Below are 24,322 nucleotides of genomic sequence, written 5' to 3'. Positions count from 1 at the left end.
TCCATAGCACTTAATCATTAATCTTACAGTTCAATCAATATCTTTAAGTTTTAAACATTGCCCATCAAAAATATTCTCAGTTTACTCAAATAGTACATAACTTGTATTACACATAAATAACTAATATTGGCATTATATTCGTGCTGTTTATCCGGAGGGAATTTTGGGACTCTCCTTAACCACCACCAGTGGTTATGTAATTGTACATAAGAACTAAGTACACATGCAAACACTTAAGGTGTGCAAAGCATAGTGACATAATTTTTGTAGTGAGATTTCACAGAATGAGTTTCATTCTGTGCCATTTGAGTCATTGACACCATCTCCTGGTGGTCATATGTAACATTGTGCTTCATGTGGTTTATCTAATGATCAAAGCATCTGATTACCTTGTGTGTGGGCTCTTTTGAAAGATAATCACCTCCTCTAAGTGATAATGGTACTGTAATGAATGGTTGCTGAGATGAGAGATGCTGGATCTAAATGCAGGCTTTTATTGAATATGGCAATAGTGAAACAAACTAACAGGAACTCATAAAGCAACAAGAACTGACAAAGAAACACACACACGCACACACACACACACACCAGGTGAGAACAGTGGGGAACAGATGGCAGTGATGAGGGCAGTGAATGATGGGAAACGTAGTCCGGGGGAAACACTTCAAAATACGAGTCCTAGGAAACACGAGTGAGACAGACTGTAACAGGTATCACATACTGGTATGTGATATTTTATCTTCTGTAAAGTTGAAAGTGAAAACGCAACATAAGCAGCACCAAAATATTGTCAAGACATATACTTAGTTATTACTCGCTATATTTTTGTCTGTGAGTAAAACAAATAGGCTGGTTGTATTCTACTCTTTGAGAGTTTTCCAACAACATATGACACATGACATTTGATCAGTTTATTTACCGATTGCAATAATATGTACAGTGCAAATTGTTTTATAAATTATCAAAACGGAACACTCCTGATTTGTCTGAAAATTTCAAAGCACTTGTTCATTTCACTTGGTCATAATACCTTCATGCATTGGAAAGATGAGCTTCTAAGCTTTCAAACTATTTTTGATGATTGTTTTTTCTTATTCTCGCTGGCCCATCTGAGCATAAAGGGTTAAAGTATCAAAAAGTGCCATGGCATAACCATGTTTTACAACATGTGCTTTGATATATCAAAGTCTATCAAAGTATCACATGGTATTGCCATCTAGAGATTCTTTGTAGTCTATTTACATCACTGCTACAAAATTGTACTCTAGAAAATGTCACCTCAATTTAATGCTTTGGTGCTGTTGTCTGCAAAAGAATGTCTCAGGGGGAGCATGCCCTTTTTTCAGGTATTAAGACAAATTAGCATGGGTGTGGTTCTATGTAGCTAAGTCTTTGTGTCCATAGTTTCAGCCCCACCTCTTCTCTCTGTATTCTCAGTATACACAGTGAGTTTGTAAGGAGCAGCATCAGAGTGTCCACAGCTCTTCAGTGACTACTGAAACACACAGGTAAGTGTCATAGTCTCATGTGTTTGTGGTTACATTTAAAAAGAACACTGTAAAAAAGAATTTGTGTGAGTTTACAGTAAATCCCTGGCTACTAGTTGCATGACTTTCACAGCATATTTTACAGGAGTATTTCTACACTTTATTAAAATTAAAAGACAACTGTATTCTGTGACTTCACAGTGAACAGGACCAAGAAAGTACTGTAATGTAGCAGTGCTGTTTTTTAAATTATTTTTATTTACAGTGTTTGTTAATTGTCACCATCGTTGAGTTTGTTGATATCTTGCGTGCCTGATTGACAACTCATGATATCAAGGTTCATGAGCAATAAAACCAACCATATTATAGCCTAGTTTGCAAACATCCCTTCCTCGTCGTTCATAGTGATGGCCGTTCAAAACACGCTTCATGAAATTTTTACGAATCATTTTACGAAACAGTCACACTGTTTGGAAATGTTATACTAGGCGGTTTGAAACTAAACTGTGTTGCATATAAATGAGAAAGAATGCAGGCTGTAACTGATCTCAAGTCAGTTTAGCCATAAATAATTTATATAAAATTAGACTGATTTAAACAAGAGTCGCTGATTTGAATTTAATCATTAACAACTAAAACGTTGTGTTTATGAGAAAGAAACTTGAGAGAGACATACTGTATATTTAGCAAAAAAAATATTGTTTGGTATTTCAAATAACTTTAAAACAGCAATCAAACAAAGGCCAATTAAATATGTAGACAAACATAAAAAATATATGACAAATGCAGGGCGGTCAGTAAATCATACTTTTTAAATCTCCTATAATACCTTACAAATAACCAAAAGCACCATTTTAAACGATAATGAAAGGATGTATTTTATTTAACTTTTATTTTATTTTATTTTATTTAACTTTACATTTTCTTAGAATTTTAAATGGGTTCAAATATGCATTTTATGAAGTACCTTCATAGCTACCGCTCACCCACTGACTACCACCCCTGGAGTCATGAGTTCGTATCCAGGGTGTGCTGAGTGACTCAATCCAGGTCTCCTAAGCAACCAAATTGGCCCAGTTGCTAGGGAGGGTAGAGTCACATGGGGTAACCTCCTCGTGGTTGCGATTAGTGGTTCTCGCTCTCAGTGGGGCGCGTGATAAGTTGTGCGTGGATCGCGGAGAGAAGCATGAGCCTCCACATGCTGTGAGTCTCCGCGGTGTCATGCACAACGAGTCACGTGCGCGGACTGACGGTCTCAGAAGTGGAGGCAACTGAGACTTGTCCTCCACCACCCGGATTGAGGTGAGTAACCGCACCACCACGAGGACCTACTAAGTAGTGGGAATTGGGCATTCCAAATTGGGGAGAAAAGAGGATTAAAAAAAATAGCCCGGTAAGCCCACCACTAGCACCGCGCCGGTCAACCACTATATTGACTAATTTTCCTTTATACATCACAGTACAATAAATGGTGTTCTTAAACACATCTGCACCAAATGGGAGAAAGTGAATTAGAAATAAATAAGATAAGGTCCCATCCAGAGGGAACACTAAACACCATTATGGTGACACAATTTTCCCAAAATGCAATGCGATATTCGAATTTCTTTTTTCACAGTCATTTGTTGTGTTGTGACAGAAAATGACCTAGTGTGCACTGATTTTACAGTAAAATACTGAAAACAGTATTTTATTGTTAGAAATCTGGTAAAATCCTGGCAAGCTTTTACAGTGAAGATAAGGATCTGGACTATGGTCTGTATCAGGTGATGTCACTTTGTAATGTTTACATGAAAATAATAGTTATTTGATACTGAGATAAAGATAATAGTTACGTCAAAACTTGATTGTGTTTAAAGTGTGCCATTCAGAAGGCTGAAGTTGTAATTAAATACACAAAGGGTGAATTCAGGTAAATTGGGCCACTTTTTTTTTTACTTTATGTGTTGCCATCCATTGATTTATGTTGCGGTGTATATTGCATGCCTGTAATTGTTGGCAGGACCATAGCAACCATAGCCTTTCAAAAATGTAATGTGTAGTTATAACTAGTTATAATTGTGGTATTTTGGCCACCAGAGTCCATTTAAGCAAGCATAAGTCCCTCCTGTAACCCACTGACTACATTTTGGGACCCACTGACCACATTTCCACCTCTCATTTGCATTTAGAACACTATTGGTTAGGTTTAGATTAAAACTATAGGTAAGGGATGTACATTTTACTCATTAAAACCATCTAATATACACCTTAAAAATCTCATCTGATTACAAAACCATTTCACTCGTTTTTGCCGTTCCCCACACTGGACATTTCACTGGGAAACTGCAGCAAAACTTGTAATGAAGCACGTAATTTAGTTTTGCAAAACTGTTTTCAAGGTCACGTAATGTTCATGAGATCTGGCTGTCTTTCTCTTATTCAGTGGGCAGTGTGGCAAACCACTCTAACTGATGTTCAATTTTTGAGTCATTATAAAAGGAAAAAGTCTTTGTGTTTGCATGTAATGGCAAACGTGCATGTGTATGGGTGGGAAAGATAAATAATAACTCTTCTGTTTAGACTGACTTAAGCACTTAGACCTGTCATCCTCATCTGTCATGCAGTTTAAAACAAACACATGAAATGTAATAGGTTGGCAGACCTGCTGATCAGGGTCTATCTAAGAGTCAGTTTATGCAGTCGACAGATACAAAGCATTTAGCAGTGCATTCATACATCATTTCAGTTTATGTGTGTTCTCTGGTTAGCGAACGTGATGTTTGTGTTGCAAGCAGGGGCGGACTAAACCAATAAGTGACGTAAGCAGCCGCTTAGGTACTTATTCTCTTGTTTAGTTGTACATCTTTCACAACTCTCTCTGTCCTTGTTAGAGCCAGTTGTTCTTTGTCTTTGAAGACTGTAGTGTACACCTTTGTATGAAATCTTCAGTTTTTTGTCAATTTCAAGCATTGTATAGCCTTCATTCCTCAAAACAATGATTGACTGATGAGTTTCTAGAGAAAGCTGTTTCTTTTTTGCCATTTTTGACCTAATATTGACCTTAAGACATGCCAGTCTATTGCATACTGTGGCAACTCAAAAACAAACACAAAGACAATGTTAAGCTTCATTTAATGAACCAAATATCTTTCAGCTGTGTTTGATATAATGGCAAGTGATTTTCAAGTACCAAATGATCAATTTATCATGATTACTCAAGGATAAGGTGTTGGAGTGATGGCTGCTGTCTAGATTTGATCAAAAATGACTTTTTTCAAATAGTGATGGTGCTGTTTTTACATCAGTAATGTCCTGACTATACATTGTGATCAGTTGAATTCCACTTTGGTGAATTAAAGTACCAATTTCCTTCTGAAACAGCAAAATCTGTACGTTATTCCAAACTTTTGGCCGCCAGTGTATCTCAGAAAGCACATTCAAAATGAGCTCATTGCCATTTTGGCAAAAAGTACAAGGGATGCCATTGTAGAGAGAGTCAGGAAAGCCAAATACTTTTCCATCATCATGGACTGCACTCCAGATCTTGGTCACAAGGAGCAACTGTCAGTGGTGATTAAGACTGTAAATTGTGAGATCTCAAAAGGTGTTTCCATTCATGAGCATTTTGTAGGTTTTCTAAATGTAGTCGACACCACAGGGAAGGGCTTGTGTGAGACATTACTAGGGCACCTAGACACAAGGTTTGGATATTGCCAACTGCCGTGGGCAGTCCTATGATAATGGAATTCCCTGTGACATGTAGGGAAAAAAACAAGGTGTTCAAAAGAGAGTGCTTGAAATTAACAACAAGGTATTCCGTGTTCCTTGCGGAAGTCATGCTCTCAACCTTGTTGTAGGTGATGCAGCCAAATCATATGTGACTTCGATAAGCTTTTTTTGGGCTACTACAGCGACTCTACACACTCTTTAGCTCCTCAGTACACTGGTGGGACATTCTCAGGGAACACGTGAAAGACCTCACAATGAAAGCACTGTCAACAACAAGTTGGGAGTGTAGGGTTGACAGTGTTAAAGCAGTGCATTACCAGCTTCCTGAGATGGTGAAATCTTTGTCTGCTCTAATAGAGTATGCTATAGAGAAATGGGATGCAGATGTTGTTTCAACAGCTGGAAGCATCTGCCAAGAGATACAGACATGGCCTTTCATTATTAGCACCATTGTATGGTACAATGTGTTGTACCATATCAACAGAGTGAGCAATTGAGACTGTAGCAGAGCCCTACAGTCTTAATTGAGACACTAAGAATATAAACAAGGGGAGTGAGAGAATTCCTACAGGATAATCGGGATCAGGGCCTAACTGCTGCTAAAACAGATGCCAGGGAGATGAGGTGGAGATGAGCTGGCCAGAGGTGCATCAGAGAAGAGCAGCAATACAGTTTCAGTATGAATGAAGAGGTCAAACTAAGTCAACTCCAGAGGAGCATTTCAAAAGGGAGTTTTTCCTGCCCATTATAGACACGACTCTCTCACATGGAAAGCTTCTATGAGCTGTATGGATTTCTCTACTCCCATGACATGATGAGAAACAGAGCAGGAAGGGAAACTGGATGAGTGTTGCCAAAGACTGGAGCAAAGAATGCATGACATTGATGCTGAAGGTCTAATATATATATAACATATATAAAGAGAATGTCCTTGACATGTATCCTAATTTGAGCATAGCCCTAAGACTGCTTCTCACTCTACCTGTGACAATTGCTTCAGGTGAGAGAAGTTTTTCATCCCTGAAGCTGATTAAAACCTATCTAAGAACATCCATGTCCCAGGAGAGGCTTTCTGCACTTGCTGTTCTCGCCACTGAACATGAAGTCAGGAAGACATTGGACATAGAATCTCTGATAACAAGATTTGCTGAGGCAAAAGCACGCAGGGTCAAATTTAGCTGGTGATCTCCTTCATGTGGGCCAGAGCCAGAATTGATAGAGGAAGGGAGAGGGAGATGTTGAGGAGATATATAAAATTTACTTAGTATATTTTGTAGTAGATTACATTTTTATATCGTTGAATTGACACAGTTAGCAGTTCATATCAGGGAATGCGAGGGAAACATTTTTTTTTTTTATTTATTTTTTTTTTTTTATTATGCATCAAGGACATACACTATATTGCCAAAAGTATTTGCTCACCCATCCAAATAATTGAATTCAGGTGTTCCAATCACTTCCATGGCCGCAAGTGAATAAAATGAAGCACCTAGGCATGCAGACTGCTTCTACAAACATTTGTGAAAGAATGGGCCGCTCTCAGGAGCTCAGTGAATTCCAGCGTGGTACTGTGATAGGATGCCACCTGTGCAACAAGTCCAGTCGTGAAATTTCCTCGCTACTAAATATTCCACAGTCAACTGTCAGTGGTATTATAACAAAGTGGAAGCGATTGGGAATGACAGCAACTCAGCCACGAAGTGGTAGGCCACGTAAAATGACAGAGCGGGTTCAGCGGATGCTGAGGCGCATAGTGCGCAGAGGTCGCCGACTTTCTGCAGAGTCAATCGCTACAGACCTCCAAAGTTCATCTGGCCTTCAGATTAGCTCAAGAACAGTGCGTAGAGAGCTTCATGGAATGGGTTTCCATGGCCGAGCAGCTGCATCCAAGCCATACATCACCAAGTGCAATGCAAAGCGTTGGATGCAGTGGTGTAAAGCACGCCGCCACTGGACTCTAGAGCAGTGGAGACGCGTTCTCTGGAGTGACGAATCACGCTTCTCCATCTGGCAATCTGATGGACGAGTCTGGGTTTGGCGGTTGCCAGGAGAACGGTACTTGTCTGACTGCATTGTGCCAACTGTGAAGTTTGGTGGAGGGGGATTATGGTGTGGGGTTGTTTTTCAGGAGCTGGGCTTGGCCCCTTAGTTCCAGTGAAAGGAACTCTGAATGCTTCAGCATACCAAGAGATTTTGGACAATTCCATGCTCCCAACTTTGTGGGAACAGTTTGGGGATGGCCCCTTCCTGTTCCAACATGACTGCGCACCAGTGCACAAAGCAAGGTCCATAAAGACATGGATGAGCGAGTTTGGTGTGGAAGAACTTGACTGGCCTGCACAGAGTCCTGACCTCAACCCGATAGAGCACCTTTGGGATGAATTAGAGCGAAGACTGCGAGCCAGGCCTTCTCGTCCAACATCAGTGTCTGACCTCACAAATGCGCTTCTGGAAGAATGGTCAAAAATTCCCATAAACACACTCCTAAACCTTGTGGAAAGCCTTCCCAGAAGAGTTGAAGCTGTTATAGCTGCAAAGGGTGGGCCGACGTCATATTAAACCCTATGGATTAAGAATGGGATGTCACTTAAGTTCATATGTGTCTAAAGGCAGATGAGCGAATACTTTTGGCAATATAGTGTATCTTCATCCATTTGTGTGTGTGTGTGTGTGTGTGTGTGTGTGTGTGTGTGTGTTTGAAAGTGTATTATCTATTTTAGTTCATGTGTAGTGCTGGTGCCTTCATTAAAGTGGCCTTCAAACTGATTACATTTCATTTCATAGCCTGGAAACTATAGCAGCAGCTCCTCCAATCAACAGTGTAGGCTTAGTGAAAAGGAATCCTGGGTAAGTCAGAACATTTCCTGTAATATCAAAGTAAAAGGGCGAGAGTATGTGGTGAGGTGAGGCCCCATACCTGGGGTTGCTTAGGGCCCCTAAATCACTAAGTCTGCTCCTGGTTGCAAGCAGCATGCTCTACAGTTGAGATACTGGAACAAAGATAGAACAGAGACTAAGTTATTTCATTCTTTCTCATTAACAGATTGTTGGTAATGGAGAAAGGCCACAATCCCCCTCCGTATCCTGGTCCACAGGTGGACCAACCCAACATGTCATACCCCGGACAACCAATTGCATACCAACCTCAACCAGGTCAGTTGGCCCTTAGTTTCATGTGGCTAGATTTTTTAACTATTTGTATAAAGTCTGGTCCACATCACAGCTTATTCTGGCCAAAAATCACCCAATGAGTCAGGAAGAGACCATATGACTGACATGCAAAGCAACCAGTCACAGTTTGCTATGTATTTACTTTGCATTTACAGTGGGTGCTATCTTAAAAATAGTTGATACCACCATAAATAAATGGGTGTAAAAAACTAATTCAAACAAAAACTCAGCAATGTCAGTCCATGGTCCACCGATAACAACAAGGAAATTTACAAAAACGTGTGTGGCTTTGTAGTAAGGATTTCTGTTACAGATAATTTCACGGACATAACTCAGAAAACAAAATGAAATACAGTTCTGTTTGTTGATATCTAGTTGGATTGCTACTAAGTGTCTCATACTAAATATCTGGAAGTCTTTCAAAGAACTGGCAATGTGAAAAACGTGTGACTGATCATTTGAAATGTAACTGGTTCTGTTGGTTTCCATTATGTGCTTTAATGTTTTTACAGGTCCGGTGTACCCCCACTTACAAACGCAGGGGGTCGGTATGACTTCGGCCACTGGAGCCCCAGCAGGCCAACCTACGCATGCCGTAGGTGAGTAATTCTGCCACAATTTCACTTTGTATTGCTTAATTTTTAGTACTTAAACTTAGCTGGAGAAGCCAACCAGCATGGGAAAATTGTGGTTAAATTCATTAATTTGGTTAAAGTCGTACACTACGGAGGATTTCTTGAAGTTAGAAATGAACAAAATACCAGGGACTGGGTAGCCCAGTGGTAAAAAACGCTGGCTACCACCCCTGGAGTTCACTAGTTCGCTAGTTCGAATCCAGGGCATGCTGAGTGACTCTAGCCAGGTCTCCTAAGCAACCAAATTGGCCCAGTTGCTTGGGAGGGTAGAGTCACATGGGGTAACCTCCTCGTGGTCGCTAAAATTTGGTTCGTTCTCGGTGGGGCTTGTGGTGAGTTGAGCGTGGATGCTGCGGTGGATGGCATGAAGCCTCCACACGCGCTATGTCTCCGTGGCAACGCGCTCAACAAGCCACATGATAAGATGCACGGATTGATGTCTCAGACGCGGAGGCAACTGGGATTCGTCCCCCACCACCTGGATTGAGGCAAATCACAACACGACCACGAGGACTTAAAAGCACACTGGGAATTGGGCATTCCAAATTGGGTAAAAAAAAAAAAAAGAAATGAACAAAATACCAATATTGAGCCAGCAGTGCAAGGCGGATTACTTTACGAAATTTTTAAAAAGTGCATTAAACATTGCATGAATGAAATAAACATTAAATCTAAGAACAATGACAGTGCATGGACTCCATTGCATCAGCAGCAACAGTAGAGTGACGGGCTTTGTTCCATATTGCTGCACATTTTGCAGTTGAACTATTGTGAACCCTGTGGGCAGGACCCTTACAGATGGCATTCACTAGATCCTTTGAAGCAATTAAGTTCAATGTGTGAGCTGCACACCATTGGTGAGGTAGTAAGAAATAGTAAAAAAAACCCATTTATTAACATATCTATTTCATTTTAAGTGCATAAAACAATAAAAACATTACATGAACAAACAGTAATGAATCTGAAATCAACAGTAATGACATTGCTAGGGCAAAGCTAACAGCTCAAAACTCTGACACACTTACTTTTAACCCTTACTACTTAATAATAGTCCATCACCTATTTCTTAGATGAGGTGCATATCTTACTGTTGTAACGTAAAAGGAGCACATGCTCAGAATGTTCATCTGTGAGCCTATTGTGCTTCAGAGTAAGAATATGATGATACTGATATGAAAATGATCAATAAATTATTAACAATTTACTGCCATTGCCTTGTTAATGTGTAATCATGTAATCTATAAAAATAACTGTAGTCCAATTACAAGTATTTTAATATGTAATTTAATCCAATTACAAGTATTTGATTTTTGTAATATGATTACGTAATCCGTAATCATTTACTATCAAGCACTGTGAGCCAGTACATAAAAGTGTTTTTGCCTTACTACGTTAAGCCTACAGTATTGATTTGGTCTGGATCAGTTTGGCGGGAAATATAGCCGCTTTTCCACCATCGGGCCGAACGGTTCTGAGCAAGGTACGACCAGTTACAGTAGCTATCCACTTGAGCACAATTCGGCACGGCGCGATTATAAACTGTTCTCAACCCAGAATTCTCAGCACGGTTAGCTAACCCTACTCAACCATGCTGGCTGAATGGCTTTAGTACGCGGTGACTCATAATCGTCAATTTGCCAACGCAATGGTAATTTATAGTGCATTTAGTTGTTTCTAGCTTGCTAAGTTTGCTAATATTTGGCTGAAGTTAATAAAAGTTCATAAAAAAATAGCATTTGTGTAGTGTATCTTCATGATTTTATGATGATGGTTTAACTAGTATTGTAGCATACATTTTCTTTTTTTTACATTCCTTTTCATCAAAGAAGCAGATTATGACCTCAATAAAACCATATATATATACAGATCATTTGAAATTGGGGTAATAGGCAAAAATCTATATTAAAGATTAAAATGTTTATGACCTTACCCCGATAAACGAAAAATGTTTAAGCCATTTACATGACCTTATACGTGTTCATCTTATTTAAATAAAACAAAACGATGTTCATCCACAATTAACATGCAATTTAATGTTTTAAACACAGATGTTGATAGAAAGTCTGTATTGTACCTTTAAGAAGCATAGTGGGGACACCAGCATAAACGAGCTGTAACTATGAACTATATGATCAAGAATATATTATGTTGTCTTTGTGAGTAGTAACACAGGTGGTGGTTATGCCCCTCCATTTGACTGATGTCCCGGGGCAGATGAAATGCCCTCACTGTCAGCAACAGGTTGTCACGGAGACAAGATACGTCAACGGTCTGCTCACTTGGGCCATCTGTGGAGGTCTTGGCATTTTGCTGTAAGGAACCATGTTGATCATTACTGTACAATATGATAACACACAATCACACTCACTCAAGTTCCGAGGTCATGTGGTGTCAATCGCTCCGGTGAGGTGCAAATTGGTCTCACGTAAACAGACTTTTGTCTATTCCCGTAAAGTTAAATTGTAGCTTATTCTGTCCAAGAGCCGCTCATTTAGAAAGGAAGGGGCTTTCTAAGCAAATTATAAAACCACTAACCACAGTTTGATTTTTTCTGTGGTATAATGTGAGGTCAAAGGCACAGCGGGCAGATTTTCAGGGCATGAACATTCACCACATGGTGCAGCTTGTCAGAAATTCGACACAAAGGGGCCAAATTTGGAGGCATAATCAATCGGAATTTACTGTGATATCTTTTGTTTGTATCATTTCATGTTTTGATGTTCAAAACATCTTGTCAATGCTGTTAATCATGACCAAAGTCTTAGCTAAAAAGTTACAGACTAACATAAAAGGCAGTCGAGGCCGTCGATGTTGTACAGGTCTCATTGGCATCATATTGTTCAATTTGTCAAGCAACAATCGAAGTTAGGCAAAAGTTCCACAGTTTCAGGCTGAGAGTATACGAGCAAATCAGTGAACCATTAAAACTGAAATAAAAACACATTAAAGTTATATGAGAAAACAAATGTACACAAACTGATTGTGTTTACTGTGTCTTTGCAGGATCTGGCCGTGTTGTTTGATTCCGTTCTGTGTGGATGCCTGCAAGGATGTAGAACATTGCTGTCCAAACTGCAAAAGTATCATCTACCTGTACAAACGAATGTAACTTGTGCTGAAGTGAAGAAGATCTGGACTAATCTTCAGAAAAAAAATTATTTTGGAGAGTTTAAGAGAGCTCTCTTGAACACAAACCAAAATTGCCCTAGTGCCTTAATTATTCAGCCTTTACTGGACATAAGTGGATATACTGTATATTTATACTGTTTTATTATGTAAGGCTTATAACAAACCTGTGACACTGTAAGAGCACCATGGCTCTGAGGGAAGATTTATCTCTTAATGTACTGATCATGCACATGTTAATGTAATTAAAGGAATATTCAGGGTTAAATACAAGTTAAGCTCAATCAACAGCATTTGTGGTATACGTTTGTTTACCAGACAATTTAATTTAGATTTGTCCCACTTTTCTTTAAATAAAGTAAAAATCATACCACCCCAGGTAGGATTTTTTTGGGGGCGCGTGGTAAGTTGTGTGTGGATCGTGGAGAGTAGCATGAGCCTCCACATGCTGTGAGTCTCCACGGTGTCATGCACAGCGAGTCACGTGATAAGATGCACGGACTGACGGTCTCAGAAGCGGAGGCAACTGATACTTGTCCTCCGCCACCCGGATTGAGGTGAGTAACCGCACCACCACGAGGACCTACTGAGTAGTGGGAATTGGGCATTCCAAATTGGGGAGAAAAGAGGATACATTTATTTTTATTTTTTAAACTAAAGCAAAAATCAATGTAAGTGAATGGGGACAATTTTTTTAAGGTAGAAATGTGAAGCTTAGAATTTTATAAAAGCATTTACCATACATTAATTCTTCTGTGAAAACTTCTGTGTATTATGTGAGCTGTAAAGTTGCTAAAATCTTTATTTTTTGCTGGATTACATGATTAAGACGTTACATCATCATGGCAACGAAGTTGTAATATTTGATATAACGTGACACAGAAAAGGTTAGTATCGGTCTAGTATTTGATCACACTACAATGTTAACATGCATATTGTTTATGTCTTATGCATGGCTATACTTTTGAAACTGAGTATTTAACATAAACTGATTGGCCCCATTCACTTACATTATAAATGCCTCACTGTAATTCAGATTTTTGCTTTATTTTTTAACTCATTTTTGTGGTAATCAACATTATAAGTTAACTTGTATTGAACCCAGTATATTCAATTGTAATTTACTCCTTGTTGCCATTTTTGCACAACACAATATATACTTTTGTTAGTGTGCACATGTATTTCTTCTGTGTTTAATCGGGTATTACTCTAGTCTATCTAGGGGGTGGGGAATGGAAAAGTAGCGGGTTCTGTTGTGTACACATCATTCCTGAGAATTGTACGGCGTGGACACTGGCCTTACCGTTGCCCAAATAATAAACTTTTAAAATGTTTGTGAGACCTCTGTGTGCTTCTTTGAAACGCTACAATATGAAGAGTACAGAGCGATACTCAGATTCAGTAGTGTGACCAGCTTACGCAGCATTTCATTCCCTGCTTTCAGGGAACTGTGGTTACAGTTGTAAACTTATCGTTCCCTTTCAAGTCGGTCATTTCAATGCTGCGTTGCTGACGCTTTGAGGAATGTATACCATCATGCCGTGCTACTGATTCGCATGAAAATCGTGAAAATTCATATAGGGTGACAGCTGACTGCAGCATATGGAATGAGCATGTATAAATAAGCTGGTAGTAAGAAGCAGAAAACACAGTCTAGCTCTCCTTCACAGTAAACACTTGGGAAAATAGAGAGAGGTGACATCCAGGTTGTAAAACCGAGCGAATGTCCTGGGGGAAGTGCAACCTGCAGCTAGGCAGATGTCTTCAAGGGAAACACCATTAGATAATGCTCATAAAGAGGCCATGCGTCTAGTGGAGTGAGCTTTAACTCCAATAGGGCACTGTATGCCTTACGAGTCAAATGCGAGCGCAATGGCATCTAAGATCCAATGTGAAAGCCTTTGTTTGGAAACAGCCAGATTCTTAAAGCAACCTGTGACACACACAAAAAGCTGATTTGACAGTCTCATTTGGCTCTTATGATCGTCATATGCACGTAACACCCTTACGGGACATAGTGTGTGGAGCCTCTCCACCTCGTCCGAATCAAACAGAGGAGGAGTGAAAGCCTGAAGGGTAATAACTTGCGCTCTGAAGGGAGTGGTCAAACTTGGCAGAATAATTATTTATTCAAACTATTATCAGTAACACACTGAACTGCTTTTAAAAAATGAGTAGGCCTAGGCTATCTTTCATCATATTGCTGTTGCCGTCGTTTTTGTATTTGCCGCTCTGCGTTGTGCCTAACACCGCAAACCGTGATAAAGTCACTACCGCACTGCCTCTCTTGGCTTATTGCTCTAATATGATTTGGCATTACCATAGTCCCAGTATGTGAGTGTTCAGCACCAAAGAACTGTACAGACATTTAACACAATACTGTGATCCCTGTTTGACATGTTATAACTCTGGGAGATTTATCTCTGGGTATAAAACATTAGCAGGTATGACCAAGGCACACTCTGAATGAATCGATGGAATCAATTTTGAGAACATTGATGTGGTTTCTTGTTTAAACACTAGAGAGCATATGGTAGTCATGACAGTTTGATCTATTCATATTTGTTCAGTCTTTAATGTGTTTATACATGTCACTGATGAACAGGTCACATTACATGTTTTCATTGCCTGGAGGAACTCGTCACGGAAACCGAATATCTCAATGGTTTGCTCAACCCTTTCACACATAGGCCTACTTTAGAAATATTTTGCTCTACAGTGCAGACCAATTAAGAAGCTCATTCAAATATGTGCAGTTCTGTATACAGAATGGGAGGTAATGTGTTTTCATACTGTACATTGGACCACTCCTCTACCATTAATGATGTATCCACTTTCATCCTGTAGCCTTATCGTCCATTTACGTTTGTTTGCAAAGATACATACAAACAAAAACTTTAATAAAATGAGATTGCAGATGAGTTGCATGTGGCTTCCCAAAGCAGAAAAGCACAATAGAAACAGTTTATATTAGCACTAAAGTGAAGTCATTACCCTTACTTTATTGAATTGTAGAAAGTTATCGATAAAGACAGTTTAATTGAGCCAACATAATTTAGTTGGATTAGGTCAATTGAATGAACTATTGTAGTTTTAACTCAACTTAATTAGTTCGTCAAACTCAATTTACTTAAGTTCATTTAATTAATTTTCTTATGTTGGTCCAACTTCATTAATTTAATTAACATAAGTACTGTGTATGCCATTATTCAACAAAAGGACAACCCAAAAACTCCAGGAAATCAGACACTCTTTTTAAATACCAAATGGCTCCTTGTATTCTCATCTTGCTCAAAAATGCATAAAAATAACACTTAATTTCAACATTTGTTCTACTTATCCAATCCCATGCAAAGCATGCTAGGAAATAGAAATCCCCTGCCCAGTTTCATCAATGCAACATTCATGAAGTCCCAACTCAAATGGATAAAGTAAAGTTGCACTTTCAAATTTAAATGGATTGAATGCAATGAAATCAAGTTGTGACAAAATGTTCAAGAATTGTGTTGCTTTAGTTTATATTAAGTAACTTGAACAAGCAGCAAAAATCTTTTTTGTGGAATTGAATAACCATGTTGCTCCACACTTCTCATAAGGAACGCAGTTCATTCTGAATTTGCATTATCATCCCTCATACCCATAGTTCCAGCTCCACCCACCCTCTCTCTGTCATATCATACTTGAGCCTGTTTTCTCTTTATACTCTCAGTTAATTTGTAAGGAATAGCTTCAGAGTTTCTACAGCTCTCCAGGTATGTGTTCTTATTCTCATTTAAATAATAAAAAAAGAACGCTATGTTTCTTTACTTTAGTGTACTGATGTAGTCACTTTTGAAGTCAATTTTTAAATAACATAATAGTTAAACAAAAACTTTATTGGGTTTTTTTTAACACGTACACACTTTACAAAAAATTGTGTGACTTTACAGTATATTCCTGTGTAGTTGCTGTTCTTTCACAGTATTTGTTTTTTTTTTTTTTTACACTAGTAGTTATCCAGTTTACTATAATTAACTATATTGTGACTCACAGTGAATGGTACTAGGAAATTACTGTATTGTGTGGTAATGGTCAAATTTAACGTGTTGTAAGTTATTCTTTATTCATTTCTTGAATGACATGCAAAAAGCATCCGCATCACCTGTCAGATATTATTGAAATAGGTGCCATGAATTATCACACCTGTCCCTGTAACTGAAGGCTCGGCAATAAGCCGGGCCACGGTCAAATCGTTTGTTTAGCCAATCAGAAGACTTGTGATCAAACTAAAAAGTCCTTTTAATTTTCACTATTATATTGGCCATTAATTTAGCCTCTCATGACCCAGATTATCTCTTTCTCTCTTTTATTCCAAACACATATTTAGCTGACTCACCTGTCTCTTAGTTTACAGGAAACCTGACAGATAAAATGTCGGCAACGTAGCTGGTCAGGGCTCTGCTGTCAGTAGATCTCATGCTAAAACAGTTGTACGGCAATCGAAAGAGTAGAGAGATATACTTCTAGAGATGTACAGTGACCCTGAAAAATATTTGGACATTTCAGGCACAATTGTAAAAATTATTTATGAATGTCACTGCATTAGATACGAAGCACACTTTTCAAGCAAAACATTTCACTAAAAGACAGGTTTGGAAAAAGACAGGTTGGACAGGTTAGGTTTGGAAAAAAATTACTGTTGTATTGTTACACATTCTGGTTGTCAGTGTGTACAGGAAGTGTGCTAGTAGTGTGTGATAAATGGCCTCCCGTATGTTCAGCAGTTGTTTTCATGCATCGTGCATTTTAAGAGTGGCTTAAGTGTCCGAAAACTTTTTGGGGTCACTGTATTATATATAAACATATTAGATAGAAGTACTTCCTATTAAATAAAAAATAAATGCAGTTAATTATTTTTGATTTGATTACATTTTTATTACCATGAACAACATCTTTTCTTCTGTCATTATATCTATTATTTGTATTGATGCTTTGGTAATTTTCCATGTGAAACATTCATGCATATACAGCACTCAAGAACAAATACTGAGTTCCCTCTTTGTGCTCATTTACATTCACAGATTGTTGATAATGGACAAAGGATTCATCAGTCCTCCTCCATATCCTGGACCATCATTGGTCCAAGGCAACCTTTCCTACCCAGTACAGCAGTTTCCTTACCAACCTCAACCAGGTCTGCTGACCCTCATCTATGATTTGACCACACAAAGAGAAACAAATGAGAATATTGTTCATTGAATACTTAAAATCATAACATGACAATAATAAATTTCAGCTCTGCTCTGGGTTTTCATCATGAGTTTTGATCTTCTTTACAGTTCAAATGATCAACGCTTACCCCCCACAACCCACACCAGGGGCATTCATGGCAGGACCCACAGTAACCCAAACAGTCCAGGCTGTATCTCCACCTGGCATAGGTGCATTGATGCCTTAGTTTCACATTGTGTTATGAGACTCTGGTTTAGAAGTCAACTAGAATGTTCCTAAAAAGTTTTATAAGGTTTAAAACGTACAGTAAGATTTACCTTACATTTTTACATTTAAAACTAATTTAAGATTGTGCAACTTTGAGTTTGAAACCTGTAGAACAATACACAAGACGTCCTGCAGCATTCCAAAACTCTGCCATCACAAACTAAAAATACAGATGAACAAACTAGTATTGTGGAATGTGAAAAGTACTATTGCCAAATTTGAGTTTGACGTAACATGTTTTTATGTGCAACAAAAGATAGCATAACATTCTTTCACAAAACTTTTACTCAAGGTTCTGTAAATTCATCTCATGCTTTGATATTTCTTTCAGTTCCAGTGGGCACAGTTTACACTCAACAGCCTGCACAAGGAACAGTCATGGCTGCATCCACTGTGACTCAAACTGTCCAGTCTACATCTATGCCTGGTGTAGGTGAGTGATGATGCTTAAGTTTCTCTTTATAGTAGAAGACTCTGGCTCACTTTGTGTATAGATGTAAACCAGCAGTTTAGGTGTTTCATGATGTGAAATGCTTTATAAAATTTATGGTATGTATGTTACTCCTTGGCCATTGTTCCAACATTCCTTTCCTTCGACCAATGGTGTAGATTTGGTTTGAACATTGGGGGGTTTGAAATGTTTTTTCTTTTTGCTTTTTCTCCCCAATTTGGAATGCCCAATTCCCAATGCGCTCTAAGTCCTCATGGTGGCGTAGTGACTCGCCTCAATCCAGGTGGTGGAGGACGAATCTCAGTTGCCTCCACATCTGAGACCGTCAATCCGTTCATCTTATCACGTGGCTTGTTGAGCGTGTTACCGCGGAGACATAGCACTTGTGGAGGCTTCACACTATTCTCCGCGGCATCCACGTACAACTCACCACGCTCCCCACCAAGAGCGAGAACCACATTATAGCGACAACGAGGAGGTTACCCCATGTGACTCTACCCTCCCTAGCAACCGGGCCAATTTGGTTGCTTAGGAGACCTGGCTGGAGTCACTCAGCACGCCCTGGATTCGAACTTGCGACTCCAGGGGTGGTAGTCAGCGTCTTTACTCGCTGAGCTACCCAGGCCTCATATTTCATGTTTTCAAAATTTACTTGAAAGTTTTGTGTGGGTAACAGACCTACAGACCAAAATTGCATATGTTGTCAGCCACTGACTGTGTCTAGAGAGACACAAAGCTTTATTCCTGCAGGGGGCGCTTGACGCTCTGAAAAACCGAATCCTCCATGTATCCACATTTAAATCTCAGAACATTTTATATCCCATTGGAGACATTTAACACTGGATAGTTATTTTTTAATAAAAACTGTTAATTCATACCTGTGAATGGAAATCCACCTCAGCATTAACTATAAAAGCATTTAAAAAATCCAGTAATAATAAACAACTGTGATTGGCCCATCCTGGCCAACGCTGAGAAAAGTAACAGGTACCACATGGTGAAGGTGATTTGGAGGTTGTATTTTTGCCTTAAAATTACATTTTTACTCCACTGGTGGTTGAGCCCAAAGTATACTTGGGAGATTGACATAAATTTGTCACCAGCAGGGTAAGCCAGCAATGTGCGCGAGCAACCCAATTTTTCCAACTGTGCATACTTTGTACGCATAGTCTGCACATGTGCGTGGAATTGTTATACTAATTAGTGGGTCCACAAAGTGGCAACACTCACAGTTGAGCTGTTGCTTCCACAAATGAGTGCAAGAAGATTAAGTAAAGGCTGTAAACAACAGGAGACGAAGTTAGAAACAACAACAACTGTGGATGTACATGCATTATTATAACTCGAGTCTGAAGACTATTAAGACATTTGGGTCTAAACTCCTGAAGAGACATAGTCCTGTATCGCATAGCAGTCGTAGCGCGCCTGCAGCGATGGTCAAATGGAGTATACTTTGAATGACTTGTACACAAGTATACTTAGCGCTGTTGTGTGTTGGGGTTTGGGATAGAGGGTGGAGTTAATAAAATATGCATTCCTGTTGACTGTATTATATAGTTTATAACTAAAAACGAGTCATTTCACTTTTGACGCCACTCTGTGGACATTTCATCTGAAAACTCAAGCTCACATGTGCTCATACGTTCAACAAAACTTCCAGTTTCGGCCACTGGGGGCAGTGGTTTGAATTTCGTAAAGCACAAACCGATTTCAGTTGAAAACTTTTAACCTACTGTCGCAGAATTCACAGTGCGATCAGTTTTCACAACTAATGGCAAACTTGAGAAAAATTAAGAATACACTAAATATATGAAAAAGTTACGTATAGAAGTTGAGAGCTCAGATGCCTTATTTTGAATATCCACTGTAACAGAATATTTATTGTTCATTAGCGCTATGAGAGAAGCTTGATCTCAGTGGCTCGAATGTTCATGCAAGTTCATGCATGATTGTTCAAACTGCAAATTCTCACCAAATCCTATTGTATGCCTTCAGTAGACTTCTTTAATATGATGTAAGAGTCGAATGGACTACTTTTACTTTTAGTTCTCCTTTAAAGTTTTAAAGTGAGGCACTATCCACTGTCATTGTGTAAAACAATTTAACATAATCATGTATGTATTATTTCACGCAAAGAAAAACAACATTTTTGTTGTGGTTGCACACAATGCACGTGGATCCAGACAATTTTCCTTGATCGCTTGAGGACAGTCAGGGCCAAGAGACCAATGATTGTTATTGCGACTTTGCACTACTGTTCCCAAGGTGTTTCTAAGCCTGGGTCCCCATGATGATGACCGCTGACTTGAGTCATCACTCACCTCCTCAAGATCTTCTTTCACAGAAGGTTCCTGGTCACATCCACTGTCAGAATTATTCCGGGCTCAAGATGCCTTGTGCAACGAGGCCAACTTCTGGACCACCTGGGTATATGGTGGGTCGATGGTTCTTCTCCCAGTCTGGCAATAGGTATAGGTCTGTGCGGGTGCTGAAATGACCTTCTCATCAGAGCTCTCCTCCCAGTCTTTTTCGACAATGATATCAGCCGACGTCACATCAGAGCTCTCTTTCCAATTCTCTTGGACAATGACATCAGATGATGCCACGTCAGAGCTCTCCTTACAGTCCCCTTCAGTGATGTCATCCTATGATGTCACATCATAGCTAACCTTCTGAATCTCTTTGACGATGACGTCAGGTGATGTTGTGTCAGTGCTTTACCCGATCTTTTTTGTGTGTGTGTTTTTCTCAATGCTCCAGGACAGAGTGACTCTCAACCACTGTTTGCCAAACTGGCCGTTCATCATCATCAGTGCCTTGGTGGCATCTTCAGGGGAGGGGAAAGTGACAAATCCAAAGCCCTTGCTCCATCCGTTCTTCATCTTCACTATTGCACTACTGATTCTTCCAAACGGAGAGAACAAAGATTTGAGCTCCTCACTACTGATGCTGTATGGCAGATTCTGCATGTACAGACACTTCAGGGTGACTGATGCTGTTGACCCTTTTCCAGTCTTCTTGGATGATGACATAAGCCGATGTCACGTCAGAGCTCTCTTCACAATTTTCTTGGATGATGACATCAGAGTTTTACAAAGTTCTCAGTACTGGCCAGGGGTTGGAACCACATGATCCTCAAGGGCTTGCCTAAGAGGGGCTCATACATCAGAGTCTCCAATGCATTAGCAGCATCAGCATGGTGCATGAAGTTGATGTGTCCATTCCACTGACATGGTGTCTTCTATTCAGTAGACGAGATGTATTCACAAGATGGACAAGAATGGGTCACATGCAATGATGATATACATGTCACTAAAAATTATGGAATTGATCTTTTACTTGCACTTAACAGGTTCTGTAAGTTCATCCTATATATATATATATATATATATATATATATATATATATATATATATATATATATATATATATATATATATATATATATATATATATATATATATATAATGTATTTATTTTTTCAGCTCAAATGGGCACAGTTTACACTCAACAACCCACACAAGGGACAGTCATGTCTGCATCCACTGTGACTCAAACTGTCCAGTCTACATCTATGCCTGGTGTAGGTGAGTGATGATGCCCCTCTCTTAAAATGTCAAGGCTGTAAGAAGAGTAACTGTGATCATAAATACTATACATTTTGAAGCATGTGTGTGTTTTTAGTCCCGCAGATGGTAATGATTCCCCCACGTCTGACTGATGTCCCGGGGCAAATGAAATGCCCACACTGCCACCAGCAGGTTGTCACAGAAACAACATTCATCAATGGTCTGCTCGTCTGGGGCATCTGTGTTGGTCTTGGCATTTTCATGTAATTATCTATTCTATACCATAATCTTGCACAGTCAGACTTTTGACTATCGGCCAACCTGATCTCATAGAATCACGAGAATATATCTACATTTTTGCTAAATGATTTTTACGTATCATGACAGTTTCATGGTGAAATGAATGCTAGAGGCGCTTAAACAACAGTGATTTGTATACACTTTCATACAAATGGCAGATTATGAGTTCAAAAACACTTACCTTTCACTCTGTTCCTCACACATAGCTATCTTATGACATCTATACACTTTTACTGTCGTGCATGACATTATAATGTTTGTATTATGTAACCAACTACATTTACAAGCTTGTTCATGCATGATCTAATTGTGCGGTCGCTCGACTGATAGAGCTCTGCACTTGCCATGCAAAAGATTCCTAATAGCACGCTAGTTGCGAGTGAGCCGAAAGTGTCGTAGAAGCACCACAAAATGATGTGTTCTTGTGACAGTATTGGTTTGGTTTAGGTTTAAGGTTTAGGGTTGGAAAATAGGTTTTGTTGATTTAAAACTAGATTAAGCATTAACCTTAAAAACTTCATCTGTTTGGGGGAAATTTTACTCGCTTTTAGCGCCACACAGTGGACATTTCACCTGAGAACTGCCGCATTACGTGCAATACTCTGGCCAATAACCGCCCACAATCTCACTATTTGTTTTGTTTTTATGTGACATTTATTGGCCGGTGTATGTGAAATAGTGGTTATCAAAACAATAAACCAGTGATACTTCAAATACTTCAAATGATTTGGGGGCAAATATAATTAGTGAAACATTAAATATGAAATCAAAATATAAAATAGATATACTATTATTAGTGATTTGAAAAAACACACTTATTTCCCAGTGTACACACACACACCCACACACACACACACACACACACACACTTTAAAACTATGTATTTTGTCATTCCAGGATCTGGCCATGTTGTTTGATTCCGTTCTGTGTGGATGCCTGCAAGGATGTAGAACATCGCTGTACAAACTGCAAGACCCTCATCCATGTGCACAAACGCATGTAACTTGTTCTGTAGCAAAGAAAATCTGAACAAATTACCAAAACACTTAAACTTTAGGAGAATTTAAGACAACTCAAACCAAAACTGCCTTCAAATGTTTTGCACTTTGTATAAATAATGAAATACAATACAGTCAGGCACATCTTCACTTCACCTGTACCCCAGTATCTGCGTCTATTTGTCTATTGCATGCCTAAAACCAAACTGAATTGTAATGTATTGTATAATACGTCCTGTGATTTAGTTTCTGTTTTATCACTTTCCTTTTTTATGCAGTTATGATGAAGATGGATGGATGGATGGATGGATGGATGATAGATAGATAGATAAATATTCTATCATGAAATGTAAAATTTAAATCCTGCGGGATCTAAACATTAAGCAAAATGTTAATTTTACTTCTTGTTGCCATTTTTGCACAACATATCATAAGTTTAAGCTTATGTTTATTTGATTAAAATGTTGTTTATCTACAATATTTATCTAAAGTTTATCTAAACTTGTACATTGTTTTTTTTTTTCAGTCAGATAAAAAAAAAGCAAACACATGTTCAGCACATACATAAAAAAGTTTGTTTTTTCAGAGCATGTTTTGTCTGATAATGACCTTGCATTGAAACGAGTTAGCATTTTAGATCAAATAAATACAGTGCAACAGGTGACTCAAAGAACTGATATCCTTATATATATATATATATACTAACACAATGAACTACAGAGGGCCTGGAGTGTAGGGAAACCACAAAAGGTGTTACAAAGTGACAGCGTAATGGTTAACAGGAAATCTTGCCGTTGGGCTGAACTCAGGCTATTTCTGTTTCTATTTTTACACATTCATGCAAATACTGTGTTTGAAACCCCTTACCCATTCATCCACTATTCACTAAATAGTGACTGTCACACAGGGGAAAGAATGAGCAGAAATGCTACACACTATAACAGAACTCTTCTATGAAGACGAAGCCTTCTAGGTTAGCAAAACATAGCATACGTGGCGGTACATTGCAGAGGAGGCCAGAGGCCGTTCTTTTTGAATGAATGTTAATGGAGATGCTTGAGTGTACTGAGTGAGGGAACAGCTCATCACCTAATGAATTAACCACATGTTCGCTAATCTTCAACATGTTTACACAAAATAATCCATGTGGAGTTTACTATAATAAAATTGCTGTTTTATAAGAGAATTTTGTTTACAATTTTGTGACAGGTAGATGTCCGTTTATGGCTCTTCCCATTCGTTTGTATGGTATCCACAAAGGGTGTCTTACAATCAAAACATTTACAGCTAGCCATTTAGCAGACGCTTTGTTCCATAGATCTGGGACATAGACTTGGAGGAGCGAATTTAAGTAAGAGGGTGCTGTTCCATTGGCTGTCATGAAGGCCAGAGCCAA

General features: G+C 38.9%; 2 protein-coding genes across 5 annotated transcripts; both read left to right on the top strand.

Annotated features, from left to right (window-relative positions):
* Positions 1 to 1,184: 1,184 nt before the first annotated feature.
* LOC127443538 (lipopolysaccharide-induced tumor necrosis factor-alpha factor homolog) lies at positions 1,185 to 13,434 on the top strand. The gene is made up of 5 exons (XM_051702231.1): positions 1,185 to 1,508; positions 8,242 to 8,351; positions 8,882 to 8,968; positions 11,169 to 11,316; positions 12,008 to 13,434. Exons 2-5 carry the CDS (start codon positions 8,252 to 8,254, stop codon positions 12,111 to 12,113), a joined length of 441 nt encoding a protein of 146 aa, XP_051558191.1. The 5' UTR covers positions 1,185 to 1,508; positions 8,242 to 8,251; the 3' UTR covers positions 12,114 to 13,434.
* Positions 13,435 to 15,768: 2,334 nt separating this feature from the next.
* Positions 15,769 to 23,406, top strand: LOC127443535 (lipopolysaccharide-induced tumor necrosis factor-alpha factor homolog). Of its 4 annotated transcripts, XM_051702226.1 has the most exons (7): positions 15,769 to 15,882; positions 17,191 to 17,303; positions 17,449 to 17,550; positions 17,940 to 18,041; positions 21,545 to 21,646; positions 21,744 to 21,891; positions 22,826 to 23,406. In XM_051702226.1, exons 2-7 carry the CDS (start codon positions 17,201 to 17,203, stop codon positions 22,929 to 22,931), a joined length of 663 nt encoding a protein of 220 aa, XP_051558186.1. In that variant the 5' UTR covers positions 15,769 to 15,882; positions 17,191 to 17,200; the 3' UTR covers positions 22,932 to 23,406. The 4 variants fall into 4 exon arrangements, 2 of the variants coding, with proteins under 2 accessions (XP_051558186.1, XP_051558187.1); XR_007897674.1 differs by lacking the exons at positions 21,744 to 21,891; positions 22,826 to 23,406 and adding an exon at positions 20,820 to 21,416 and having other exon boundaries at positions 21,545 to 21,644; XR_007897675.1 differs by lacking the exons at positions 21,744 to 21,891; positions 22,826 to 23,406 and adding an exon at positions 20,820 to 21,411 and having other exon boundaries at positions 21,545 to 21,617.
* Positions 23,407 to 24,322: the final 916 nt, after the last annotated feature.

This window comes from Myxocyprinus asiaticus, chromosome 7, assembly GCF_019703515.2.
Source record: "Myxocyprinus asiaticus isolate MX2 ecotype Aquarium Trade chromosome 7, UBuf_Myxa_2, whole genome shotgun sequence".
NCBI lineage: Eukaryota > Metazoa > Chordata > Actinopteri > Cypriniformes > Catostomidae > Myxocyprinus > Myxocyprinus asiaticus.
This window is presented reverse-complemented; position numbering and strand designations above follow the sequence as displayed.

Excerpts from the sequence above, each read along its gene's own strand:
- LOC127443535 (XM_051702226.1), top strand. The coding sequence starts at position 17,201 with ATGGACAAAGGATTCATCAGTCCTCCTCCATATCCTGGACCATCATTG. Across the intron at positions 17,304-17,448 it reads TCCTTACCAACCTCAACCAG|TTCAAATGATCAACGCTTAC; the intron begins GTCTGCTGACCC and ends TCTTCTTTACAG. Across the intron at positions 18,042-21,544 it reads TACATCTATGCCTGGTGTAG|CTCAAATGGGCACAGTTTAC; the intron begins GTGAGTGATGAT and ends TTATTTTTTCAG.
- LOC127443538 (XM_051702231.1), top strand. The coding sequence starts at position 8,252 with ATGGAGAAAGGCCACAATCCCCCTCCGTATCCTGGTCCACAGGTGGAC. Across the intron at positions 8,352-8,881 it reads TGCATACCAACCTCAACCAG|GTCCGGTGTACCCCCACTTA; the intron begins GTCAGTTGGCCC and ends ATGTTTTTACAG. Across the intron at positions 11,317-12,007 it reads GGAGGTCTTGGCATTTTGCT|GATCTGGCCGTGTTGTTTGA; the intron begins GTAAGGAACCAT and ends GTGTCTTTGCAG.